Here is a 22,991-nt window from a genome sequence, read left to right on the forward strand (position 1 = left end):
CAATATTTTCTGCTGAGTTTGAAAGAATCAAGAGTAGCTAAGAATAAGAAACCAAAAAGTCCTTACTGCATAAGTGTTCACACCATTTGTCACAGCAAACCCAGATCAGTTCCCGTTCCAAAAATTACCTTAGCAAGGCTAATAAGTTAAATAGAGCCCACCCGTGCCCGGTCTTATTAATATACTCCTGGAAGAAGAATCAAGCTGTTTCTGCTGTATGAAGTGAATTTGAACATGCCAAAAGAATGCTGGTATAAAATAATTCAAAGATACAGATTGGAGGGAGGCTATAAGAAAATGTCACTGTGTTTGAAATGGGGCACTGCAAAGTCTATCTCTGTAATGTGGAAAGAGTTTGGCACCACCAAGCACCGTCTTTATCAGACTATCCCCTCCAAAGTCTACTTGAAAAGAACCAAGGTCTCTGGCTTAGACTGGGATAAATGTTGATTTCTCAGCAATTTCAAGATTATTCCACAAACATGGCCTGTATGAAGACAAAAGCCATATATACCACTTAGCATCTACTAAGAAACAGTTAGAGGACGTTGTACACATGAAAGGTTTTGTGGTCTGATGTGGAGTTTTCTGGTTTCAATGCTAAGCAATATGTGTGGGTAAAACAACCACAGCAGACCCACCCTGTCACAATCAAAGCTATAGTAATGCATAGCGGTCACAGCATTACGTTGTGGGATGCTTTGCAGCAGCTGGGGATAGGGAGGATCATAGAAAAGATGATGGTTCAAAGTACAAGTAGATCTTAGAGGAAAACCTGCACCAGTCTGCTATACACAAAAACGAAGGATAAACACCAAGAACATCCCGCAAAGCTCACTTTTTCAGAGTGGCCTTTTGGCATCCCTCTAAGCAAACTTGACCAGCAGTGGTTTTTTCTTTTTGTTTGCTGTGCTGCGTTCGGCACCTAACCCTTACCGTTCAGTGAATCCAGACTGCCCCAATCGGACCGACCGTTCACTTGTCTATTAGATTGTAAGCTCTTTGAGCAGGGACTGTCTCTCTTTGTTAAATTGTACAGCGCTGCGTAACCCTAGTAGCACTCTAGAAATGTTAAGTAGTAGTTTATATATTATCTCTTTGATTTGCAAGTCCCCTTTACTTCATTTATGGATTATGTAAAGGCAGTATATCGAGTAAAGAAATAAACATACCACAAAAAAGAACAATGGTGAAGGAAGATGGACCAAAGAAAACCGGTGATTAACAATGCTGACTTTATTGCGACTCGTCGGCCATTTTTCTGTGGTCCATTTGCCTTGTCCACAGCCAAGGTAAAATTATGTATCATACCTGATAATTTTCTTTCCATTAATCATAGCTCATCAATCCATAGACTGGTGGGTTGTGTCCATCTACCAGCAGGTGGAGATAGAGAGCAATCCTTTTGCCTCCCTATATGTGGTCATGTGCTGCCGGAAACTCCTCAGTATGTCGATATCAAAGCTCCATCCGCAGGACTCAGCACTTAGAGAATTACACCCACGAAGGGACACTCTGCCCAGCTCACCACCGCCGAAACGGGGGAGGGGAATTAACCCAGCTCATCCCCACACAAGTGGGGGAGGGGAATCCGTCCAGCTCATCCCCGCGGAGCGGGGGAGGGACACCACACCCGCCGATGCGGGGGGATCTGGCTTATCCTGCGACCGCAACCGCGGGAGGAGCTGACTGACCCTAACACCGCCGAAGCGGGAGGGGTACAAAGCTGCCCTACAGCCGCACGAAGCGGGAGGGAGTGCCGGCAGAATTTAAGTCTCAATCCAGCCCCGTAAAACGGAGGGGAGAGGAATGCAGCAGCTCACTGTAACACAAACTCGTCTCAACTCTTGAAGAATCCAAGTGAAAAAACTTGAACACGAAGTCTTTCTGAAGTAACTGAAGACTAAACTTGAACCTGAAATGCAACCAGAATAAAAACAGTACAGATATCTGGGAGGGGCTATGGATTGATCAGCTATGATTAATGGAAAGAAAATTATCAGGTATGATACATAATTTTACCTTCCATATCATCAAGCTGATCAATCCATAGACTGGTGGGATGTACCGAAGCAGTACTCACCCAGGGCGGGACATTGAAATCCCTGACCTCAACACTGAAGCTCCAAACCGGGCCTCCGCCCGTGCAGCCACAGTCAAGCGGTAATGCTTGGAGAATGTATGAGCCGAAGCCCAAGTTGCCGCCTTGCATATCTCTTCCAAGGAGACGGACCCGGCCTCTGCCATCGAGGCCGCCTGAGCTCTAGTGGAGTGAGCCTTCAGCTGGATAGGCGGCACCTTCCCCGCGGCCACATAAGCCGCTGCAATGGCTTCCTTGACCCATCTTGCCACTGTAGGCTTAGCAGCCTGCAGACCCTTACGAGGACCTGCAAACAGGACAAACAGATGATCCGATTTCCGGAACTCATTGGTCACTTCCAAGTATCTGATGATGACTCGTCTCACATCCAGATATTTAAGAGCAGAGTACTCCTCTGGGTAGTCCTCCCTACGAAAGGAAGGGAGACAGAGCTGCTGATTCACATGGAAGCGAGAAACAATCTTGGGCAGGAAGGAAGGCACTGTGCGAATAGTCACTCCTGCCTCAGTGAACTGCAGAAAGGGCTCTCGACATGAGAGCGCCTGGAGCTCGGAAACTCTTCTGGCTGAAGTGATAGCCACCAAAAAGACTGCTTTCAACGTCAGGTCTTTCAGAGATGCCCTCGACAAGGGTTCAAAAGGCGGCTTCTGCAATGCTCTTAGCACCAGGTTGAGATTCCACGCAGGCACCACTGAGTGCAGAGGAGGGCGCAGGTGATTAACTCCCTTGAGAAAGCGCACCACATCTGGCTGCGAAGCCAGGGAAGCACCCTTCAGGCGGCCCCTGAAGCAAGCCAGAGCCGCTACCTGGACTTTAAGGGAACTGAGCGACAGGCCTTTCTCCAGACCTTCTTGCAGGAACGCCAACACTGAAGAAATTGGAGCAGTGAAAGGAGAAAGTGAGCCTGCTTCACACCACGCTGCAAAGATACGCCAAACCCTGGCGTAAGCAGTAGAAGTAAAGCGCTTCCTCGCTCTCAGCATAGTGGCGATGACCTTGTCTGAGAAGCCCTTCTTTCTCAGACGCTGCCGCTCAATAGCCAGGCCGTAAGACCAAAGGGGGAGGGATCCTCCATCACCACGGGACCCTGATGCAACAGGCCCTGCTCCACTGGCAGCCGCAGAGGATCGCCGACTGACAGCCTGATCAAGTCCGCATACCAGGGACGTCTGGGCCAATCCGGACCCACCAGGATTACCCTGCCGGGATGCTTTGCCACCCGGTCTAGCACCCTGCCCAACATGGGCCAGGGCGGGAACACATAGAGAAGCTCTTGTGTCGGCCACTGTTGGAGAAGAGCATCTACTCCCAGGGATCGAGGGTCCCGTCCTCTGCTGAAAAAGCGCGGCACTTGGCAATTGGCCGATGACGCCATCAGATCTAGGCTCGGCTGGCCCCAGCGCTTCGTGATGTCCAAGAACGCCTGAGCAGATAGCTGCCACTCTCCGGGCTCCAAGGTATGGCGACTGAGAAAGTCCGCCTTGACATTCATGACTCCGGCAATGTGGGCCGCTGAAAGCTGCTCCAGGTTCGCTTCCGCCCACTGGCATAGATTCATAGCCTCCTTGGCTAGAGGGGCGCTCTTGGTACCTCCCTGGCGGTTGACATAGGCCACAGCCGTGGCATTGTCCGACAGGACCCGTACTGGCTTCAACACCAGTACCGGGATGAACTCCAACAACACCAACCGAATGGCTCTGAGTTCCAGGAGGTTGATAGACCACTTGCCTCTGCAGGAGACCAGAGCCCCTGCGCTGTCCTTCCCAAGCAGTGGGCTCCCCAGCCCATCAAAGAGGCGTCTGTTGTGACGACAATCCACTCCGGGGTCACCAGAGGCATTCCTGCAGACAACTTGTCTGTCTGCGTCCACCAGCTCAGCGCCTTGCGCACTGCTGGGTCCAAGGGAAGGCGCACAGCATAATCCTCCGACATCGGAGTCCAGCGCAGCAGCAGAGATTGTTGTAGTGGTCTCATATGAGCCCTGGCCCAGGGCACTACTTCCATCGTGGCCGTCATAGAGCCCAACAGCTGCACGTAGTCCCAAGCCCGAATAGGAGAGGCTACTAGGAACTAGTCCACCTGAGCCTGAAGCTTGACAATCCGATTGTCTGGCAGGAACACTCTGCCCACTTGGGTGTCGAATCGAACTCCCAGATACTCCAGGGACTGAGTCGGGCGCAGCTGGCTTTACTCCCAGTTGATGATCCACCCCAGGGAGCTCAAAAGAGCAACCACCCGGTTCACAGCTTTGCCGCACTCTGCATAAGAGGGGGCTTGGATCAACCAGTCGTCCAGATAAGGATGGACTTGAACTCCTTCCTTCCTCAGGAAGGCCGCGATGACCACCATTACTTTGGAGAAGGTCCGCGGAGCAGTAGCCAACCCGAACGGGAGGGCTCTGAACTGGAAGTGTCGGCCCAGTACTGCAAAACGCAGAAAGCGTTGATGAGGAGGCCAGATGGGAATATGCAAGTACGCTTCCTTGATGTCCAAGGATGCCAGGAACTCTCCTGCCTTCACTGCCGCTATAACAGAGCGGAGGGTCTCCATGCGAAAGTGCCGAACTTTCAAGGCCCAATTGACCCCTTTGAGGTCGAGGATAGGCCGTACAGAACCTCCTTTCTTTGGTATCACAAAGTAAATGGAGTAACGTCCCTTGCCAAGCTGATTTTCTGGCACCGGAACGACCGCCCCCAGGCGGATCAGATTGTCCAAGGTCTGCTGCACTGCCACAGCTTGACCGGAGACTTGCAGGGAGAGAGTACAAACCCGTCTTTTAAGGGTCGGCAGAACTCTAGCTTATAGCCGTCTCTGATGACTTCCAGCATCCAAGCGTCTGAAGTTATTGTGGTCCACTCGCCCATAAACGAGGACAGCCGTCCTCCAATCTGCACTGAGGCGTGGACCAAGGCCCCGTCATTGGGTACGAGACCCTGGGGGAGAACCGGAGGGAGCACCTCCGGGACGGCGGTCTCTGCGAAAGGAATGCTGCTTGGGGGAGAAGTTCCTCTTGAAGGGAGAGGGGGCAGAGGAGCCCGACCTGCCCGGGCGGTACCGACGGGCTTCCTGAAACCGTCCTCTGGAGGTACCAGGGCGAGTACTAGCCCGAGCCCTGACCTCTGGTAACTTCTTGCCCTTAGACGTGCCGAGATCGGTCACGATTTTGTCCAGCTCGACCCCAAAGAGCAGCTTGCCTTTAAAAGGCAATCTATCCAGGCGGGATTTAGAGGCGTGGTCAGCAGACCAATGCTTCAGCCAAAGCCACCGCCGCGCAGAGATTGTCTGAGCCATGCCTTTAGCTGAGGCTCTCAAGACATCATACAGCAAGTCTGCCAAATAGGCTAAGCCCGATTCCAGGGCCGGCCAATCAGCCCTCAAGGAATGATCCGAGGGGAAAGCCCGCTGCACCATAGTCAGGCACGCCCTGGCCACATAGGAGCCGCAAACTGAGGCCTGCAAACTTAAAGCAGCCGCCTCAAAGGACGACCTTAAGGCCGCCTCCAATCTTCTGTCTTGGGCGTCCTTTAGGGCCGTGCCACCTTCCACCGGCAACGCCGTTTTCTTAGTCACCGCAGTGATTAAAGAATCCACGGTAGGCCACAGAAAGGCCTCACGTTCACTTACAGGCAAAGGATAGAGGCGGGACATAGCCCTAGCCACTTTAAGGCTCGCTTCCGGGACATCCCATTGAGCCGAAATTAAGGTGTGCATGGCATCATGCACGTGGAAGGTTCTAGGCGGGCGTTTCGTCCCCAGCATAATGGCAGAGCCAACAGGGGCTGAGGGAGAGACGTCTTCCGGAGAGGAAATCTTCAAAATGCCCATGGCCTGCACAAACAGGTTGGGCAAATCCTCTGAGCTAAAAAGTCGCGCTGCAGAGGGGTCATCCGCTCCATCCGAGCGGGGATCCGTCTCCTCCAAGGAATCCGCAAAGGACCGTTGGGAGAACTCAGATACGCTGCCCTCATCTACATCGGAGGAGACAAAGTCCTCCAAGGCCTGGGAATCAACCCGAGGGCGTTTACCTCCGGGGGCCTCAACCTCTTTACCTGACGAGGGAGCAGGGGCAGCGTTCTGCATAAGGAAGGCCTGATGCAGCAGCAAAATAAACTCGGGGGAGAAACCCCCCAGACTGTGCACTTCCGCAGCCTGGGCAACAGCCCTAGATGCACCCTCAACCGGCGCTTGCAAGAGCGGGGGAGAGACATGCTGCGCATCCAAGATGGCGTCCGGCGCGACACTCCGCGAAGGAGCCGCGCGGGAAAAACGGCGCTTAATTTTAGCCGCCTTTGTGCCGTCGCCCAAATTAAGGGCGTTCATGGCATTAATGTCTCCTACCTCAAGGGCGGCCCAAGAAGAAGCCGTCCGAGCCGCGTGGCCGGCCAAGATGGCGGAGGCGAGGAGCGGGGGATGGGCGTTTATGGCGGGAAAAACCGCCACACCGGAGGAAGGACCGGGACACTCATCGGTCACAAAACTGTCACCCAACAAGGGCGAATCAGACTTTAAGACCCCCGCATCCCCTCTAGAAGCGCCCAAGCGATCCGGGGAGCGACTCTTTACGCCCTCGCCCTCCGACGCCATATGCCACGTGGAGATAAATCGGGGAACCCCCTGCCCGCTATAAAAAGGTAAAAATTACCTGCTTTCCGCTCCGAGCTGTAACGACCTGGTGTCCCAGTGAGTAGCTGCAATGAACGTTTAAATAAACGTCGAAATAAACGCCTTTAAGGACGTTCAAAATTTTTTTTTTTTTAACGGAGCCAGCGGGAGGGGGGAGAAAAGGAGGGACCTGGCACCACCAGGTTTGCACTTGCTCAAAAGAGCCCTCAACCCCAGGCACTCAACAAAACCTAAAAATTAGGCTTGGAGGCCTAGCCAGAGCTGCTGCTGTGTGTGACCACCACCTGCTGAGATAGAGAACATACTGAGGAGTTTCCGGCAGCAAATGACCACCAGGGTTGCCAGGTGGAAAATTTTTTTCCAGCCTAAAGGAGCCCAAAATCCAGCCCAAAACCCGCCCAAACTCAAACCCCGCCCCCGCGTCATCACCCCGCCCCCGCCGTCATCAACCCCGCCCCCGCCGTCATCGGCCCCGCCTCCCCCGTCATCGGCCCCGCCTCCCCGTCACTAACCCCGCCTCCCACGTCACTAACCCCGCCTCCCACGTCACTAACCCCGCCCAGAAACGTCATTAACCCCGCCCACCGCGGCCGAAAAAAGCCGGCGAAAAAACCGCAAAAGCCGGCGAAAAAACCGCCCCGAAGCCAAAAAGGAGCCCAAAAAACCGCAACCCGCCGCGGGCAAAAATTTCCCGCGGCGGGTCGCGGAAAACCGCCCAATTGGGCGGTAAAACCGCCCACCTGGCAACACTGATGACCACATATAGGGAGGCAAAAGTTTGCTCTCTATCTCCACCTGCTGGTAGATGGACACAACCCACCAGTCTATGGATTGATCAGCTTGATGATATGGAACTCCTCCTCATTTTTTCCAGTCTGCCATACACCTGAGACTGTGGAGACGATTCACCTTTCAACAGAATAATGACCTAAAGCAAAAGCAACAATAAGGTGACTCAGCAAGGAGAAAGTGAATGTCCTCAAGCTCAGACCTGAATCCAATAGAAAATCTACGGCAAGGCTTGAAGACTGTGATCCCCAGCCAACTTAAGAAAGCCTCATCTATTCTGTCAAGAAAAATGGGCAAGAATTGCATCACCTTTGCTGTGCAAAGTTAGGAAACACTTGTTCTGAATGACTCCTGGCTGTTATTGTTGCAAAAGGGGCTCGAGTCAAGAGGTTTAAGGATTTATGGAATCAAGTCTTTTTGGTTTCTTATTGCTATTTTTCTATCATTTCTCTTAGGGCTTGAAGACCTTTATAAGGCACTGTAGGGTTGATGGGAGCCACCACTGGCTCCCAAACTTTAAAGTCACCATCACTGCATTAGAGCAGGGGTTCTCAACCCAGTCTTCGGGACACACCCGGTCAGTCAAGTTTTTAGGACATCCACAACGAACATGCATGACATATATGTACATGCCATACCTCCATTAATCTCATGCATATTCATTGTGGGTATGTAAAAGACCTGACTGGCTAGTTGTATGCCGAGCACTGGGTTGAGAAACCCTACATTAGAAGGAAGGAAGTCCAGCAGTGTTGCCCATCTCCCGTTGCCAGTCACATTTTCAGGACATCTGCAGTGAATATGTATGAGATTGATTTGCATACAAATCTCTTTCATGCATATTCATTATAGATATCCTGAAAACCTGACGGACAACACTTTAGCCCATGAGCACCTGAAGTATTTACTTGCTAGAACAGTGGTTCCCAGGTGGGTCCTGGAGTACCCCCTTGCCAAACATCCTGGGAGATCATTTACTCTTCATTCAGTGAAATATGGACCAAACAGAAAGGGCTGGGCTGACCTGTGATGACCTATACTTCAAAGACATCTGAATACACAGGACCCTCTGAGCTAGGCACAATACACACATCACAAGAGAGATAAAACACTTCATGTTAATTGAGACTGTGGCTTTATTTCAAATTACCCAGGTTTTCCTAATGTGCTGAACAACTGCTATACTTAGGCAATTTCAAATAAAGAACAAGATATATTGACATCTTTATATTTATATATAGTTTTCTTAAAAATTGTGGAATGTATTTACAGACATACAAAATTCAGAGTGGTTCTTTAAAAATGTTTGCTAATAATTACAGGTTTACAAGGTTCTTCTGAAATAACCTAGTCTGACTGCTTCTGTAGTACAATTTAAAACCACCAATATCTGTAGAGAATGGGTTATTAAATAATCCTTTTCTTTAAAAAGGTGTCCAGAAAAGCACTTCATATCCTGGTACAGTTTCTGCATCTGTGCAGGAAGTCATTGGGGGAGTCTTAGCTTCCGAACAACGTTGAGCTGAAAACAGGGCAAGCTGTGTGGCACTGCTTCATCATTCTTGCAAAAAGGGGAAATGCTAGGTCTCTCACGAAAGACAGCCTGGGCAAAATTAACAAAAAAGAGCCACTGAAAAAGGTCCTGAGAAATTACTGCCCAACAGCAATTTCAAATGTAAAAGTGGCAGCGCTAGGACCAGAGATTGAGATTTCAGATACCTAGAGATCATTGTGAGGGCTGGGTCCCTACCACTCTTTTAAACAAATACAGATCTGCTCCAGCAACCCACCCCCTAAATAAAGTACACATCACTAAAGTTATGTGCTGATGCATGCACTGAAATTCAGCAGATGTGAAAGTAGCACAACCAACTGCATAAGGAATCTTAACAATACACACTACATGTCACTGATGTCTTTACATTTCTGTTTTTTTTTTTTGGTTTTTTTTTTGGCAAAAACCAAAATGGATCTTAAAAATATCCAAAACTTTAAATATAAAAATGTTTGCAGCTATGCTAAGTTCAAAACAAAAGTATAATCTGGCCAATATTCAGCTATTGCAGTCTCTATTTTTATTAAACCCCAGAAAGTGGTGAAAAAAATCTGGACACCCCATGCCAGATCCTAATTACGTAGGTTGAGTGCTGACTGGCACCTGTTTTCCTCTTCTAGCTTTAGTGGGACAGTTATCGGTTAACTTCTGGCCAGTGGCGTTCCTAGAGGGGCTGACACCCGGGGCGGATCGCCGATGCACCCCGCCCCCCCCCGGGTGCAGCGCCCCCCCCCCCCGGCAAAAGACCCCCCCCCCCGGGTGCACGCCGCTTGGGGGGGGGGGGGGGGTGCCGCACCCCTGCCAGCTCTTCGTTTTCATGCTCCCTCTGCCCCGGAACAGGAAGTAACCTGTTCCGGGGCAAAGGGAGCATGAAAACGAGCTGACAGGCGCGCAGCACCCCCCCCCCCCCAGTGGTGTGCACCCGGGGCGGACCGCCTCCCCCGCCCCCCCCCCCTTGGTACGCCACTGCTTCTGGCTCCACTTTACACTCTGCTGCTTGTGTACTGTAGAAATGCTAAGTAGTAGTAGTAGTAGTAGTAGTACTGTCCTTGAGCAACCCAGAAAACTGCATCTGGATATTGGCCCAATTTTTCTTTTCTTTTACTTTTATTGCAGTTTCCATTTTATATTAGGGCCAGGCCGCATTTCAACGGCTGTTGGTATAAAAAGTGACAAATTAACATGTAAAGAAAGGAAAGCTGTTGATCTGCAACAGGCAGTTGCTGAGGACACTGTGTTTGTCCTCTCACATTGGGTGCCAACGTCTGAAGGAGCTTTAAGAGCTTTTTAGAGTACTGCTTGCATGGGGACATTTTAGTGCCTAGTATTAGGCGACATCAACGTCTAAGGATAGAAGGTGGGTTTTGTAAGGACTGGTAGGTAGCTTGATGCCGTTAGAGAACCCATTACAGATAAGCAACTTACTTTGTCTGAGAACAGAGTATATCCAGTCTTCACACATGAATCTCTAAGAGAATTGTGAACAATGAAGAAGTTGCGATCAGCTGGGACATTTCCATTCCAACTGATGTGATGCAAGAAAACTGGAAAATAGCATTATTAATAGTACCAAGTGATAACTCTGAACAACGATGGAGGGACAGAAAGCCATGTACCAAGAAATGCAGTCAGATTAATAAAATGTAGCAGAAATAAGAACAATTGTTTTGAGTGCCACTGGCTTCATCAAAGTCTACCTTAATAAGGTGTATTAAAGTGAGCCCTCAGCAGTAAGTTTGAAAGACTGATATCATAGTCAATATACCTGACTTAGTAGTGACCTCATTCCTATCACGATAAACGCAATACTAACCCACCTGGAGCCACTGCCCCCAAGAGAATTCTAAGACACAGGGTGCCTTTAAAATGGAAAAACATGTTTTTGTCAATAACAAGCCTTTTTTTCCCCCTTTTAACAAAGGCAGTGGTGTGCTGGAGCGGAGTATGGAAGAAAATGTATTTGTTACTTTTACAAGTATTTTCACTGCATATAGAATCTGGCTTTCTTGGAGGGTCTTCAGTTTTTTTTCTGTACGTTTTTTTGTGGCCCCCTATTTTGTATCAGTTGAGAGTTTGTCCATGTTCTGCATGTGCGACTGAGGTGAAGGATTCTGCTGGCATGTAATGTTCCAGTTTACCAATAACGGGTATATTGGTAGGTAGGGTGAGAAATAGTCTGACAGTAAATGTATCAGATTTAATGTCAATACATTTATTCTGAAAAGAATTAGCAGACTGGGATGAATAGCAAACATACCCCTTGTTTATTAAGTTGCACAGACTATGTGCCACATAGCTTAGTAAACAGGGGAGCATAGGCTGGCTACAGATACAAGACTGCAGTGAAAATCAATTGGCCATTTGGAATTTACAGTAAAGAATACTGCATGTTTTAATATTATTTGTAAACTGGTTGCTGCCTGTGCATATCATTTGTACCAATAGACTGTATAATACAGTTATTTACATATCTACGGGTGGGTTTTTAAATTTTTTTTTTTCGAGAGCCCATTGTTAAACATCTACCAGCACATCACTGAAGAAAGGTAACCTGACAATAATGAAAACAGGCCCTAGGTGGGATGCAGACAAAACAAATGTGATCCCAGGAGAGGGGCTGGTTCCATGTGCAAGATGTCATCTGCTTGAATCCCTCATGAAAGAACTGAAAGAGGTGGTGGCAAGGTTGAGAAGCATCTGTGAAAATGAGAAATGCGTTGATGAAATGCTTCATGAAGCATCAAAGATCTCCAGCAGTGGGGAAGACAAAGCTTTGCTGAAAAAGGACAAATTGAAAAACCGATATGCAGCCCTGGAAGTGGAGGTGGTGAGAGCATCCCAGAGAGAGAAGGAATCAGAGTTTGAAATTCCCAAACCTGCTGGATCAATGATCAAGAGGCAAAAGGTAGTGGTGGTTGGCGATTCTCTGCTGATCAGACATGATGTCATTGAGGTGTGCTGTCTTCCAAGTGCCAAAATTTAGATCTTACAGAGAACTTGCCAAGACTCATGGTAATGGTAAATTAGATTTCTATCCCGCTATTACCTCTTAGTTCTAAGCGGGTTACAACTATTTAAGGAGCCATAATAGTAAATTTAGGGATTAAGAATAAATTGTAAATCATACATATTTCTGAAACAGAAGGGTTTTCAAAATTTTCCTAAAAAGAATATAGGACTGAGAAGATTTAAACATAGGTGAATCTTGCTGCTTGAAATGCCAACCCTAATTCAAAGAAATGTCATCTCTTTTTACCTTTTGATGATGGAAAAGAATAACCTACAGTACCAGTACGTCTTGTTCTCAAAGCATAAATGAATATAGATAGTCTGGTGTCAAGCCATGTAAAAGTTTAAAGAGAAAACACGCTGATTTGAAACAGATTCTAGCTTCAATAGGTAACCAGTGTAATGAATAACTGGGAGTAATCCTATCATATTTAGACAATCCAAAAATCATTCAAACTGCTGTATTTTGTATCGTTTGCAGTCTGCTCATCAAACTTTTATTACATCCTAAATAAACCAGATTATAATAATCCAATTGAGAAAGTAAGAGAGACTGAACCAGTATTCTAAAATCTTGTTCGAAATAGTTTCGCACACATCTCAATTTTTTCATCAGGAAGCAACATTTCTTTGTCAATGAAGAGTCCTGTTTTTCCATGGTTAGAGAACTATCAATAAATACTCCTAACAATTTAATGACTTTAGAAAATTCAAAAGTAGCTTGGTTAATAGTGATGGATTTTGGAATATTTTCTGGATGCATGTCAAAAATAAATTGTTTTCTCAGTGTTCAATTTTAACTTATGATCAAACATCCAATTATTAATAACATGAATTGTTGAATTAGATTAGAATAAATTACAGAAATAGAATCAAAAGGTATCAAAACTGAGATGTCATCTGCATAAATATAGTGAACAAATATTTTTGTTATGTAACAAGAAACAAAGATCATAAAAAAAATATTGAAAAGCAGCGCGGATAGTGGAGAGCCTTGAGGGACTCCACAGAAGATAGGTCATCCTTTGTTTTGACTGTATAAGAGCGAATCAAAAAAGTCAAACCAATTCTACACTTTTCCAACAATTTCAATATTTTCTAGTAACTGCAGCAGAATTTCATGGTCTACCAATCAAATGCCGCCTAATGACTATTATCCAATGCTGCTCATTCATGCTGGCACAAATAATACTGCTAGGTACCCCTCTGAACATATCAAAAGTGACTTAATGGCTCTGGGAGAGAGGGTGAAGCAGAAAGGTGCACAGGTGGTTCTTGTCGATCCTCCCTGTTGAGGGTAAAGGCCTAGGCATGGAAGCTCGCATCCTGGAGATATGTGCCTGGCAGATGATGTTGTTAAGAGCATTTTGGCTTCCTGGACCATGAGATGCTTTTCCAAGGGCTGCTGAGCAGAGATGGTATCCATCCATCAAAGAAGTGAAGAAGTGTTTTCAGCAGCAGGCTGGCTAACCTACTGAAGAGGGCTTTAAACTAGAATCGTTGGGGCAGGGTGATCAAAGCCCCAGGTAAGTGAAGGATGGATTAATGAGACAAAGTCAACATGAATTTAGTGAATGGAAATCTTGCTTCACCAATCTACTACATTTCTTTGAAGGGGTGAACAAACATGTGGATAAAGGTGAGCCGGTTGATATTGTGTATCTGGAATTTCAGAAGGAATCTGACAAAGTACCTCATGAAAGACTCCAGAGGAAATTGGGGAGTCATGGGATAGGAGGTAGTGTTCTATTGTGGATTAAAAACTGGTTAAAAGATAGAAAACGAGAGTATGGTTAAACGGTCAGTATTCTCAATGGCGAAGGATAGTTAGTGGGGTTCCCCAGGGGTCTATGCTGGGACCGCTGCTTTTTAACATATTTATAAATGACCTACAGATGGGAGTAACTAGTGAGGTAATTAAATTTGCTGATGACACAAAGTTATTCAAAGTCGTTAAATCGCAGGAGGATTGTGAAAAATTACAAGAGGACCTTACGAGACTGGACTTCTAAATGGCAGAAGACATTTAATGTGAGCAAGTGCAATGTGATGCATGTAGGAAACAGGAACCTGAATTATAGCTACGTCTTGCAAGGTTCCACGTTAGGAGTCACAGACCAAGAAAGGGATCTAGGTGTTGTCGTTGATGATACGTTGAAACCTTCTGCTCAGTGTGCTGCTGCTGCGGCTAAGAAAGCAAATAGAGTGTTAGGTATTATTAGAAAAGGAATGGAAAACAAAAATGAGGACGCTATAATGCCTTTGTATCGCTCCATGGTGCGACTGCACCTCGAATATTGTGTTCAATTCTGGTTGCCGCATCTCAAAAAAGATATAGTGGAATTAGACAAGGTGCAGAGAAGACGACAAAAATGATAAAGGGGATGGGGCAACTTCCCTATGAGGAAAGGCTAAAACGGCTAGGGTTCTTCAGCTTGGAGAAAAGGCGGCTGAGGGGAGATATGATAGAGGTCTATAAAATAATGAGTGGAGTTGAACGGGTAGATGTGAAGCGTCTGTTTACGCTTTCCAAAAATACTAGGACCAGGGGGCATGTGATGAAGCTACAATGTAGTAAATTTAAAACAAATCGTAGACATTTTTTCTTCACTCAACGTGTAATTAAACTCTGGAATTCAGTGACAGAGAATGTGGTAAAGGCGGTTAGCTTAGCGGAGTTTTAAAAAGGTTTGGACGGCTTCCTAAAGGAAAAGTCCATAGACCATTATTAAATGGACTTGGGGAAAATCCACTACTTCTGGGATAAGCAGTATAAAATGTTTTGTACTTTTTTTGGATCTTGTCAGGTATTTGTGAGCAGGATTGGCCACTGTTGGAAAGAGGATGCTGGGCTTGATGGACCTTTGGTCTGTCCCAGTATGGCAATACTTATGTACTTATATAATCATAGGTTTATGTGAGTAAAAGTATTGCCACACAAGAAAAGAGGTGGAATTAAGAGACGGAGTGAAAGCATGCACAAAGATCGCATTTTCAAATCTCCACACTAAATCTCACACTCCTGTGGGGAAATTGTGAATAATTCTCCATGTGTACTGAATGCTACATTGACAGTCCAGAATTTGAAGAGATTAGCCTATGCAGGCAGAGGAGAGGGGGCACCCTAAGGTGTGCCTTGAAGCCAAAAGAAGAATCAAGGGTTAGAAGACTCCTCGGGAGGACAAAATGGTGGAAATCAAGCCAAAGCTAGTGAAGGAGAAACCTGGGAAGTCAGCCTTTGATTAAGGGAGAAAGCTGGAGGTCAGCCTAGGATGAAGGGAGGAGGAGGTAGTTGAGCTTTTTTTTTTTTTTTGGGGGGGGGAGGGCAGAAGAGAACTAGAAGGTTAAACATGAGCATGGAGGGAGGAGCAGAGCTGGGGAGGCCCCCTCCCTACCCACCTTCAAATCCTTGCTCAAAGCCCACCTCTTCAATGTCGCTTTCGGCACCTAATCACAACACCTCTACTCAGGAATCTAGACTACCCCAACTTGACATTTCGTCCTTTAGATTGTAAGCTCTTCTGAGCAGGGACCGTCCTTAGTGTTAATTTGTACAGCGCTGCATAACCCTAGTAGCGCTCTAGAAATGTTAAGTAGTAGTAGTAGGGAGGGGAGAGTAGCTGGTGGGGTGGGAAAAGAATGAGCTGAGCGATCAAACCAAAGGGGTGGGAGTCACAACACTGTGTATGAAGTGTAAGAATCAAGCCGACAGAGGGGAAAGCTGGGAGAAGACAGACTTTTAAGAAGTCCTCTATTGTACATTTGTATGAATTCTGCAACATACATTAAAGAAGTGTTCATGAGCACCAACTCAATTTTCAAAGGGAAGCTCCATAAGGAATTTCCCTTTGAAAATGAGCTAGTAGTTCATGAGTCTGCATGCATAGAGGTGCACAATGCTGATTCATGGCCCGTACCTTTATGTTATATATATATATATTGATGATCCAGTGCAGCGCTGGGGAAGAGGTGTGAGATAAACATGTTAGAAAATATGCATGAAACTTTATACAACAGTACATATTGACTTATAAAATATGGGCCGCATATGCACTCATGTGCTGTTAGAAAATGACCTTCCTTAACCCTAAATCATTAAAGCTAAAAGCAAAAGATTAGACAAATGATCCCCTTAGTGGGAGAAGTTTCCAGTCTCAGTTGCTGTTCAGCTAACCAGAATTGCACAATTCCAAAATTCTACCGAACATTTTGACAGGTTGGCTCCTTTTTTGTTCTGAAATACTTTATGCCGAGTGCTGTGATTGTATTCAGCAAATTTAAACGTTTTGATATTCTTTGCCCTAGTACCCAAGAGATCACTTAAAGGGCAAAATAAACCTGACTGTACCATTCTCCACACATTCCATAACCCTTCTAATTCCCTCTGTTACTCCACACAAACTCGCCACCATACCCTTTCTTCTCACCTTACATATAAAGTTAGAACAGCGGGCTAAGAATCGAGGAAGCCACTGTTGAAATCCCACTAATGCTTCTTATGACCTTGGGCAAGTCAATTCATCCTTCATTTTCTCATGTGCACGCTTAGGCTGTAAGCCGTTTGGGTAAGAGAAATAGCTTCTGAATCGTGAATTATACTTTGGCTGGTATTGTAGTTTCTCTGTTTTACTATGTTACTGTATTGTTACACTGGGTGATATTTTACAGTGTGTTGTAAATTGCTAGGGGGTTTTCTAAGAGAGGAATTGTGAATGTAAAATAAAAACTAAAAAAAAAAAAACCAAATGCAACAACCGACCAATTGCCTTCATTATGCCTTCCAATGCTCTCCCCTTCACTCTCACCCCCAAGCCAATGCACACTTCCTTAGAGCTCCTTCCTCTTCAGGCCAGGATTGATGTTTTATGCAAGGAACACCCTAGTGCTGTGCACTTCAAACCACAACACTCCAGCCACAGCTGCATAAGGAGAGTGAGCTGTCCAAGGTGGTGGAAGGAAGCTCAGTTCTGTGCCGGGGATAGGGAGAAGAGATACTTACACCTAGTTCTCTAGTCTTTCATTGCAATTCCATGAAAAGGGAAGGATTTGAAGAAGGGGGAGAACAAGGGCACTGGGTTCTGGTACATGCTTTGCTGAGGACATGCTGCCCCCCCCCCCCACCCCATACATTTCAAAAATTCCTATACAAACGTTATAGTGCCCCCAAATCTGAAATTCTCAAGTGCTTTTTCCATGAAGTGCATAGGTCCATAAGTGAACAACTACTTTGCCCAATATGTAGCACACCTGAGCCCCTCCCTCCCCCCATTTTAAGGGAGTCTGGCAAGTGATGAAATGACATTTTCCAGCGGTTTCAGTTTAAAAAGCATGACTTCTGATGGGAGACCCTGTACCACATCTCTCTTGCTTTTGTTTGAGCTGAAAGATCTGGCCCATCATTGACCACAGTTCTCTGGATTCTGCTGCATCTAATATTAACACTCTGGGGTCCAGCCAAGTACCAACAGGCGGTTCATACTGATTTCCAGCAATATTTGCCCATTATTGCTGTTTTGTACAACAGACATGTCATGTTCTTGCTCCTTCTATGCCTGTTTTGCTGCTTTCTAATCAAACAAGTTTAATATTTTGAATACACTCAAGATTACATGGAATCAATCCAGCAGTGACAGCCACTGCAGGACATCTCACACTGTACAGACCTGGCAGCTGAGCCTGTGACCAGGATAAGCACAGCGAAACGATCATCACAAGCAGAGAGGATCGTGTAGATCTGCCTTTGAATGCAAAGTCCTTGGGCTCCAAAGAAAAGTGGAGAAATAAAATGAACTATTTGCACTTGAGTCCCGGAGAAGTCTCTCCCCCTCCCTAGGCTGACATCGCCGCAGGTGCCTGGATGCACTGATGGTAGCTTGAAGCATCCTTACGCTCACACGGTGGTTAAGTGGTGGTGTTTTGGGGGTGCCAGCTCCAGAAGTGCCTGCACAGTTACTGCTACCTGTCCCAAACCCCTCTCTTCCAAAATGTGCAGAGGCAAACATAATCGCTCCTGGGTGGGGGTGAAACCAACAGAAAAACAAAGGCAGAAAATGAGGGATGGAAATTGAACTTAAAGCAAAAGATAAACACAAGCTAGAAAACTTAAAATGAAGAGGGAAACAGCAAACATAATGGAATATGATAACTTTTAACTGTAAGGTAATATTCCAGTGCAAGAAGCAGCAGCAAAGAGAGAGAGAGACTTTGTATTTTTTTTAGCTTCAAGGACATTTATTTACAAAAGAGACGAAAACTATGAAATAAGACAGGTACATGCCTGAGCTCTGATCTCACTTGGAAGAGGGGGTGAAGATCACTTCCTCTTAGCAAACAAGAGAGAGTCAAGTAATACCAATCAATGTAAGTCATCTTTTCCAGGATATAAAAGTTGCATCTTCAAGGCAACTGAACAGCCTTGTTTAAACTTTGGGTAGATGCTGAAACATCATTATTCAAAGATGACTAATTATGAAACCAAAGACTGTAGTCTCGGACGCTCCTGTTCCTAACACAGATTTCATTAGAATGACATGAAAAGGAAGATGGAGGAGGGCTGCAGGGGGAGAGCAGAATAATTCTCAGGTTCTGCTGCTCAAGATGTAAACAGGCTCCTAATGCATCTAGTACTCTGGGTCAGAACACATTAGGAAAGTATCAGCATCTTAGATTGTGTAACACTCACCCAAGACACACACAAAACGGTCATGATTAACAACCTGGCATGAAATAGTAAAATAGCAAACTTCTCCTTATTTACTGTAAATATAAGTCAGCAAATACTGTGAGGATGGAAGAAGTTGTCTCTCTACTGCACAAGCAACACTCCTGAGTAACACAACCAAGGCCTGGCTGTCCAGGGACATCAATCAACAACACAAGAAACAGGAAAGGAATTGAGAGGAGGGTCTTCACAGTGATACAGCAGTGAATACTGGGACAGAATTGTTAATAGATAAGAAATAAGAGCAGAAGGATTTGCTGTTAAGAAACTGTTCACTGCTCAAGGCTGCTTTACAGAATAACCCAGTAAAGTGAGTTGTACCAGATTGCCTGCTGTCTCGCACAGGGATGAAGGGAACACACCAGCAGCCTTTGCACCTCTAGCTCCTGCTTTGGGTTCTTGGGAAAAAGTAATATGGCGCAGGCAGAAGGATTGCTGCCCTTTTTGGGTGGGAACATGTAGAGAGGCTTAATTGCACCATCCCATTTTCTAATGTGAGGTCAATAATCTCAATATGCTGTAAATACTAGTCCTTTCTAACAGTGGGGGCAGGGCAGCCGTCAGGATCATTCTTAGTGTCTCCCTGCCTCTGAATACAGGAGGCCAAATTTTGCAGGCAACGTTTTTCAGGTTACTCATTTTGTGACATAAAACTGTCAAGCAGTACCCCTGGGATTTCATCATTTGGTGCTGTACAATGACTTCAGACTGCTGTAAACTGTTCATGAGGAACTCTACTGCCAGGGAACAGCAGCTGTGCACACACAAACTTCCATCTTCAGGGATGGATTGGAGTCCATGTTTTTCTGGAAGACGGGGCTCATATCCCACTGTGGCTTCCTTGTGATCTTGGGCAAGTCACTTAATTTTCCACTACCTCAGGCACCAACTCTTTGAGGACAGGGAAATAACTACTGTACCTGAATGCAACATACCTTGTGCTACTAAAAGGCATGGGCTAAATGCAAATACATTATATAGCCATGTGCCACTGAATGAGGCTGTATGAGCGCCACGGATTGGTAGAGTGGAAAAAGAAATGAGAAACTTCAGGTCTGGCGTATAGGGAAAGTAAAGACAAGCAGTTCACCTGAGTGGCACAAGAGAAGCTCCCTTGATAAAGATTACCTACAGTATTATTGAAAAAAAAAGCCAAAAACCTGGCCACCCTATCTAAAAAAAAAAAAAAAGATACAGCATAACTAGTACACAGAACGGCAACAAAAATAATAACGGGGATGGAACGGCTCCCTTAAAAGGCTAAATAGTTTAGGGTTCTTCAGCTTGGAGAAAAGATTTAGAAAATCACAACTGGTATGAACTGCTTCTGCTTCACAGGAAATGGTCATTTACCCAGTGAAACACTACTAGGACTAAGGGATACACCAGCAGACTTGTAGAAGAATTAAAAGCAATTCAAGAAAGCACTTCTGTCCATGTGCTCCATCTTTGAAAAGGTGGATTTCAGAAGTCCTATCATTCTGTTTCTTGCCCCCTCTGAATGACGTGTGTGCAGATGTCAGCTTATGCTAAAGGTGTGTAGTAAACCTGGTGCTAATCAGTAACAGTCAAGTCCACAACTTGTTGCAAACACTTAGGCAAAAAATATTCACTTTAAGGGGAAAAGGGTCCTCAGAACTTTCATGGATTTTACAACCGAGTATCACCACAGAACCATAAAAGTGCCGAGGTCCCTTTTCTCCTTAAAGTGAATACTTTTGCCTAGGTTTTTGCAACAACTTGTGGATTTGGTTATTTTTCATTTGTTGCTGCGTACTTGTGTTACATAGTAACATAGTAGATGACGGCAGAAAAAGACCTGCACGGTCCATCCAGTCTGCCCAACAACATAACTCATATGTGCTACTTTTTGTGTATACCCTACTTTGATTTGTACCTGTGCTCTTCAGGGCACAGACCGTATAAGTCTGCCCAGCACTATCCCCGCCTCCCAACCACCAGCCCCTCCTCCCAACCACCGGCTCTGGCACAGACATTAGTGGCAGACATTACCTGCTTGTACTAGGGAGAGAATTTGAAGCCACTGGCCTACTAAATCAGACAAGGGGAGGAAAATAAACACATATTTTCTTCTTGATAGAAAGATAAAATCCAGCTGTGGTCGATTGGCACAGGCCACATCAAAGAAACCCAGAGGTTAACCCAGCAGGAATAACAAAGAAAAACATAAAATTTACAAAGTGCCAAAATCAGGGCAGAAGCTTGAGGGTGTGTGGATGTGTTTGGAGGTTTGGCAGAAAAGAAAGAAGAACAATTTCTTTAGCAGCTCCAATAGAAGATGAATCCGCTGATCTAGACAGAGGAACTCTGGAGAGCTGCAGCCAGCGCCCGGCTCTACAGGGCACAAGTATGGAATGGCACAAAAGTTGCTCCCGGCCCATCTCCCTTTATTGGCGATGGTGAAGCAGGAGGGGAAAGGGGGCTGTGCCAGTCGCACAGGATGCAACTATGAATTGGTAGGGCTACAGTGCCTGAGCTGCAAAAGGCCTGCACCTTTTCAGGGTGTTCTGGATGTTTGTTTGGTGCCAAGCTTCATTACAGATGACCTATGTGCATGACTTAGGTAAACTGCTTGTCTTCAAAGAACAATTTTTAGACATCTCATTACGGACAAAGGTGAGCTCAGAGTAGTCTTGTGCATAGGACAATTTTTTACAGTCAGTCCTGTGTAAAGAAATTGTTGAGCTGATGCTGTGTCAAGTTGAAATCTCCTGTCCAGCTGAGTTATCAGGGCTCAGGCATGCTGTGAAGGAGATGCACGACCCTGAGGATTACAGAGTGATGGCTAGTGCTACTGTGCTGAACCCTGCTGGATATGATGCAGAACGAGGAAAACGATAACCTTGTTCCAGCAAGGGCCATCAAAGTTAACACAATAATCTGGGGAAATGATATAACCAGGGGGGTAAAACTGATGATTTAAAATACTGCCACTTCAAAATAAGCATTTGGTTGAAGGGAGACAATGGTTTTGCTTTAGAAATAGTTTGAAAGCAATGCAGCACACATGACACAGAGCTTCGTTACCCACACGAGTGGACTGTTAACAGGGTGCAGTCTGGTACTAGTCTAGAGGAAAAGGAACCAGTGATATAGCAAGTAGAGCATTACCATTACAAAGCAGTAAAACAGTGCAAATCCCAGTGGCTGGAAAGAAAGAGCAGAGCCTTCAGAAGCTGCTCTGACAGTAAGAAGCCTCTCAACAGTCCTGCTAACATGGAGGAGCTTTAGTGGCAGAATATCAGGAGAAGAACAAAGACTGTGCTGTCCAGAATGTAAGCAGGAAGGGAAAAGAGAAAAAAAAATCAGGGTGAGTCAGTCATGCAATCCACTCCACACGTCAAACGCATAAGTAACGGAACATTTCAAAGCATCCCAGGACCTCTCTGAGCGAACAGCAGGGGATAATCTCCAAGATGATGGTGACAAGGTTTCACTGTGTATAATTGTATGCTGAAGAGGTACAGGGACCCATTTACCTGAGGTACACCGATTTTTCTGCAAGCTTCCAGAAAATTCTCCACATTCCGCCTGCATTTTGCCATTGTTAGCTTGGGCTGTGGGGGTAGAGATTGTTAGTGATATGGTCTCAACATTTTGAATCAGTTGATGTATATACATTGGATAACGTAATTAAAAGCAGAACTTTCATTTGGAAGAGAGCTCCGCTTTTATACATAATCAGCACATCAAAGAAAAGGAAATCCTTAACAGGAAATGGCTCTATGGCTGTTTTCATTAATGTAATAAAATCATTGTCATGCAGTTCAGATATACACACAGTTTTAACAGCACATTATAAACTTGTCCTGTAGCATCCCTAAATATTCAAGCACTGCCAATACTCCTGCTCCAACAAGTGCTGAGATCCTCACACACAGTCCTGCTCTGTAGCAAAGCTTCCTATCTGTGGTATTTTCTAGAGATGGCAGGATCAATCAGACACACAAGCTGGTGACATCAACGGATGAGTTACCTGGTTCTGGATATGATGTAAAGGAAAAGCTCGTGGACATGCCAATGACATGAAGAAATCTCTAAAGGTGCAGAAAGTGCAACCTTCATCAAGCAGCACAGTCATACTCTTAAAACACTCTCCAGGCTCACTTCTGACCCAGCCTCCTCTCAAAAACGTAACTATCCTCCTCCCTCCCCACTCTTCCCAATCTAGA

General features: G+C 45.8%; 1 protein-coding gene across 6 annotated transcripts in view; it reads right to left on the minus strand.

Moving 5' to 3' along the window:
* LRCH3 (leucine rich repeats and calponin homology domain containing 3) overlaps positions 1-22,991 on the minus strand; it is a 148,829-nt gene that overhangs the window by 12,196 nt on the left and 113,642 nt on the right. For 5 of the 6 annotated variants that reach the window (XM_030215869.1, XM_030215868.1, XM_030215866.1 and 2 more), the window contains 2 exons: positions 22,299-22,376; positions 15,620-18,087 (listed from right to left, as the gene is read on the minus strand). In XM_030215869.1, coding sequence (XP_030071729.1) covers positions 17,968-18,087; positions 22,299-22,376 — 198 coding nt within the window. In that variant the 3' untranslated portion in view covers positions 15,620-17,967. Of the gene's footprint in view, positions 1-15,619; positions 18,088-22,298; positions 22,377-22,991 lie in introns of those variants that run through there. The other variant, XM_030215867.1, reaches the window with a different exon arrangement.

The sequence above is a fragment of the Microcaecilia unicolor genome, chromosome 10, assembly GCF_901765095.1.
Source record: "Microcaecilia unicolor chromosome 10, aMicUni1.1, whole genome shotgun sequence".
In the NCBI taxonomy this organism is placed as follows: domain Eukaryota; kingdom Metazoa; phylum Chordata; class Amphibia; order Gymnophiona; family Siphonopidae; genus Microcaecilia; species Microcaecilia unicolor.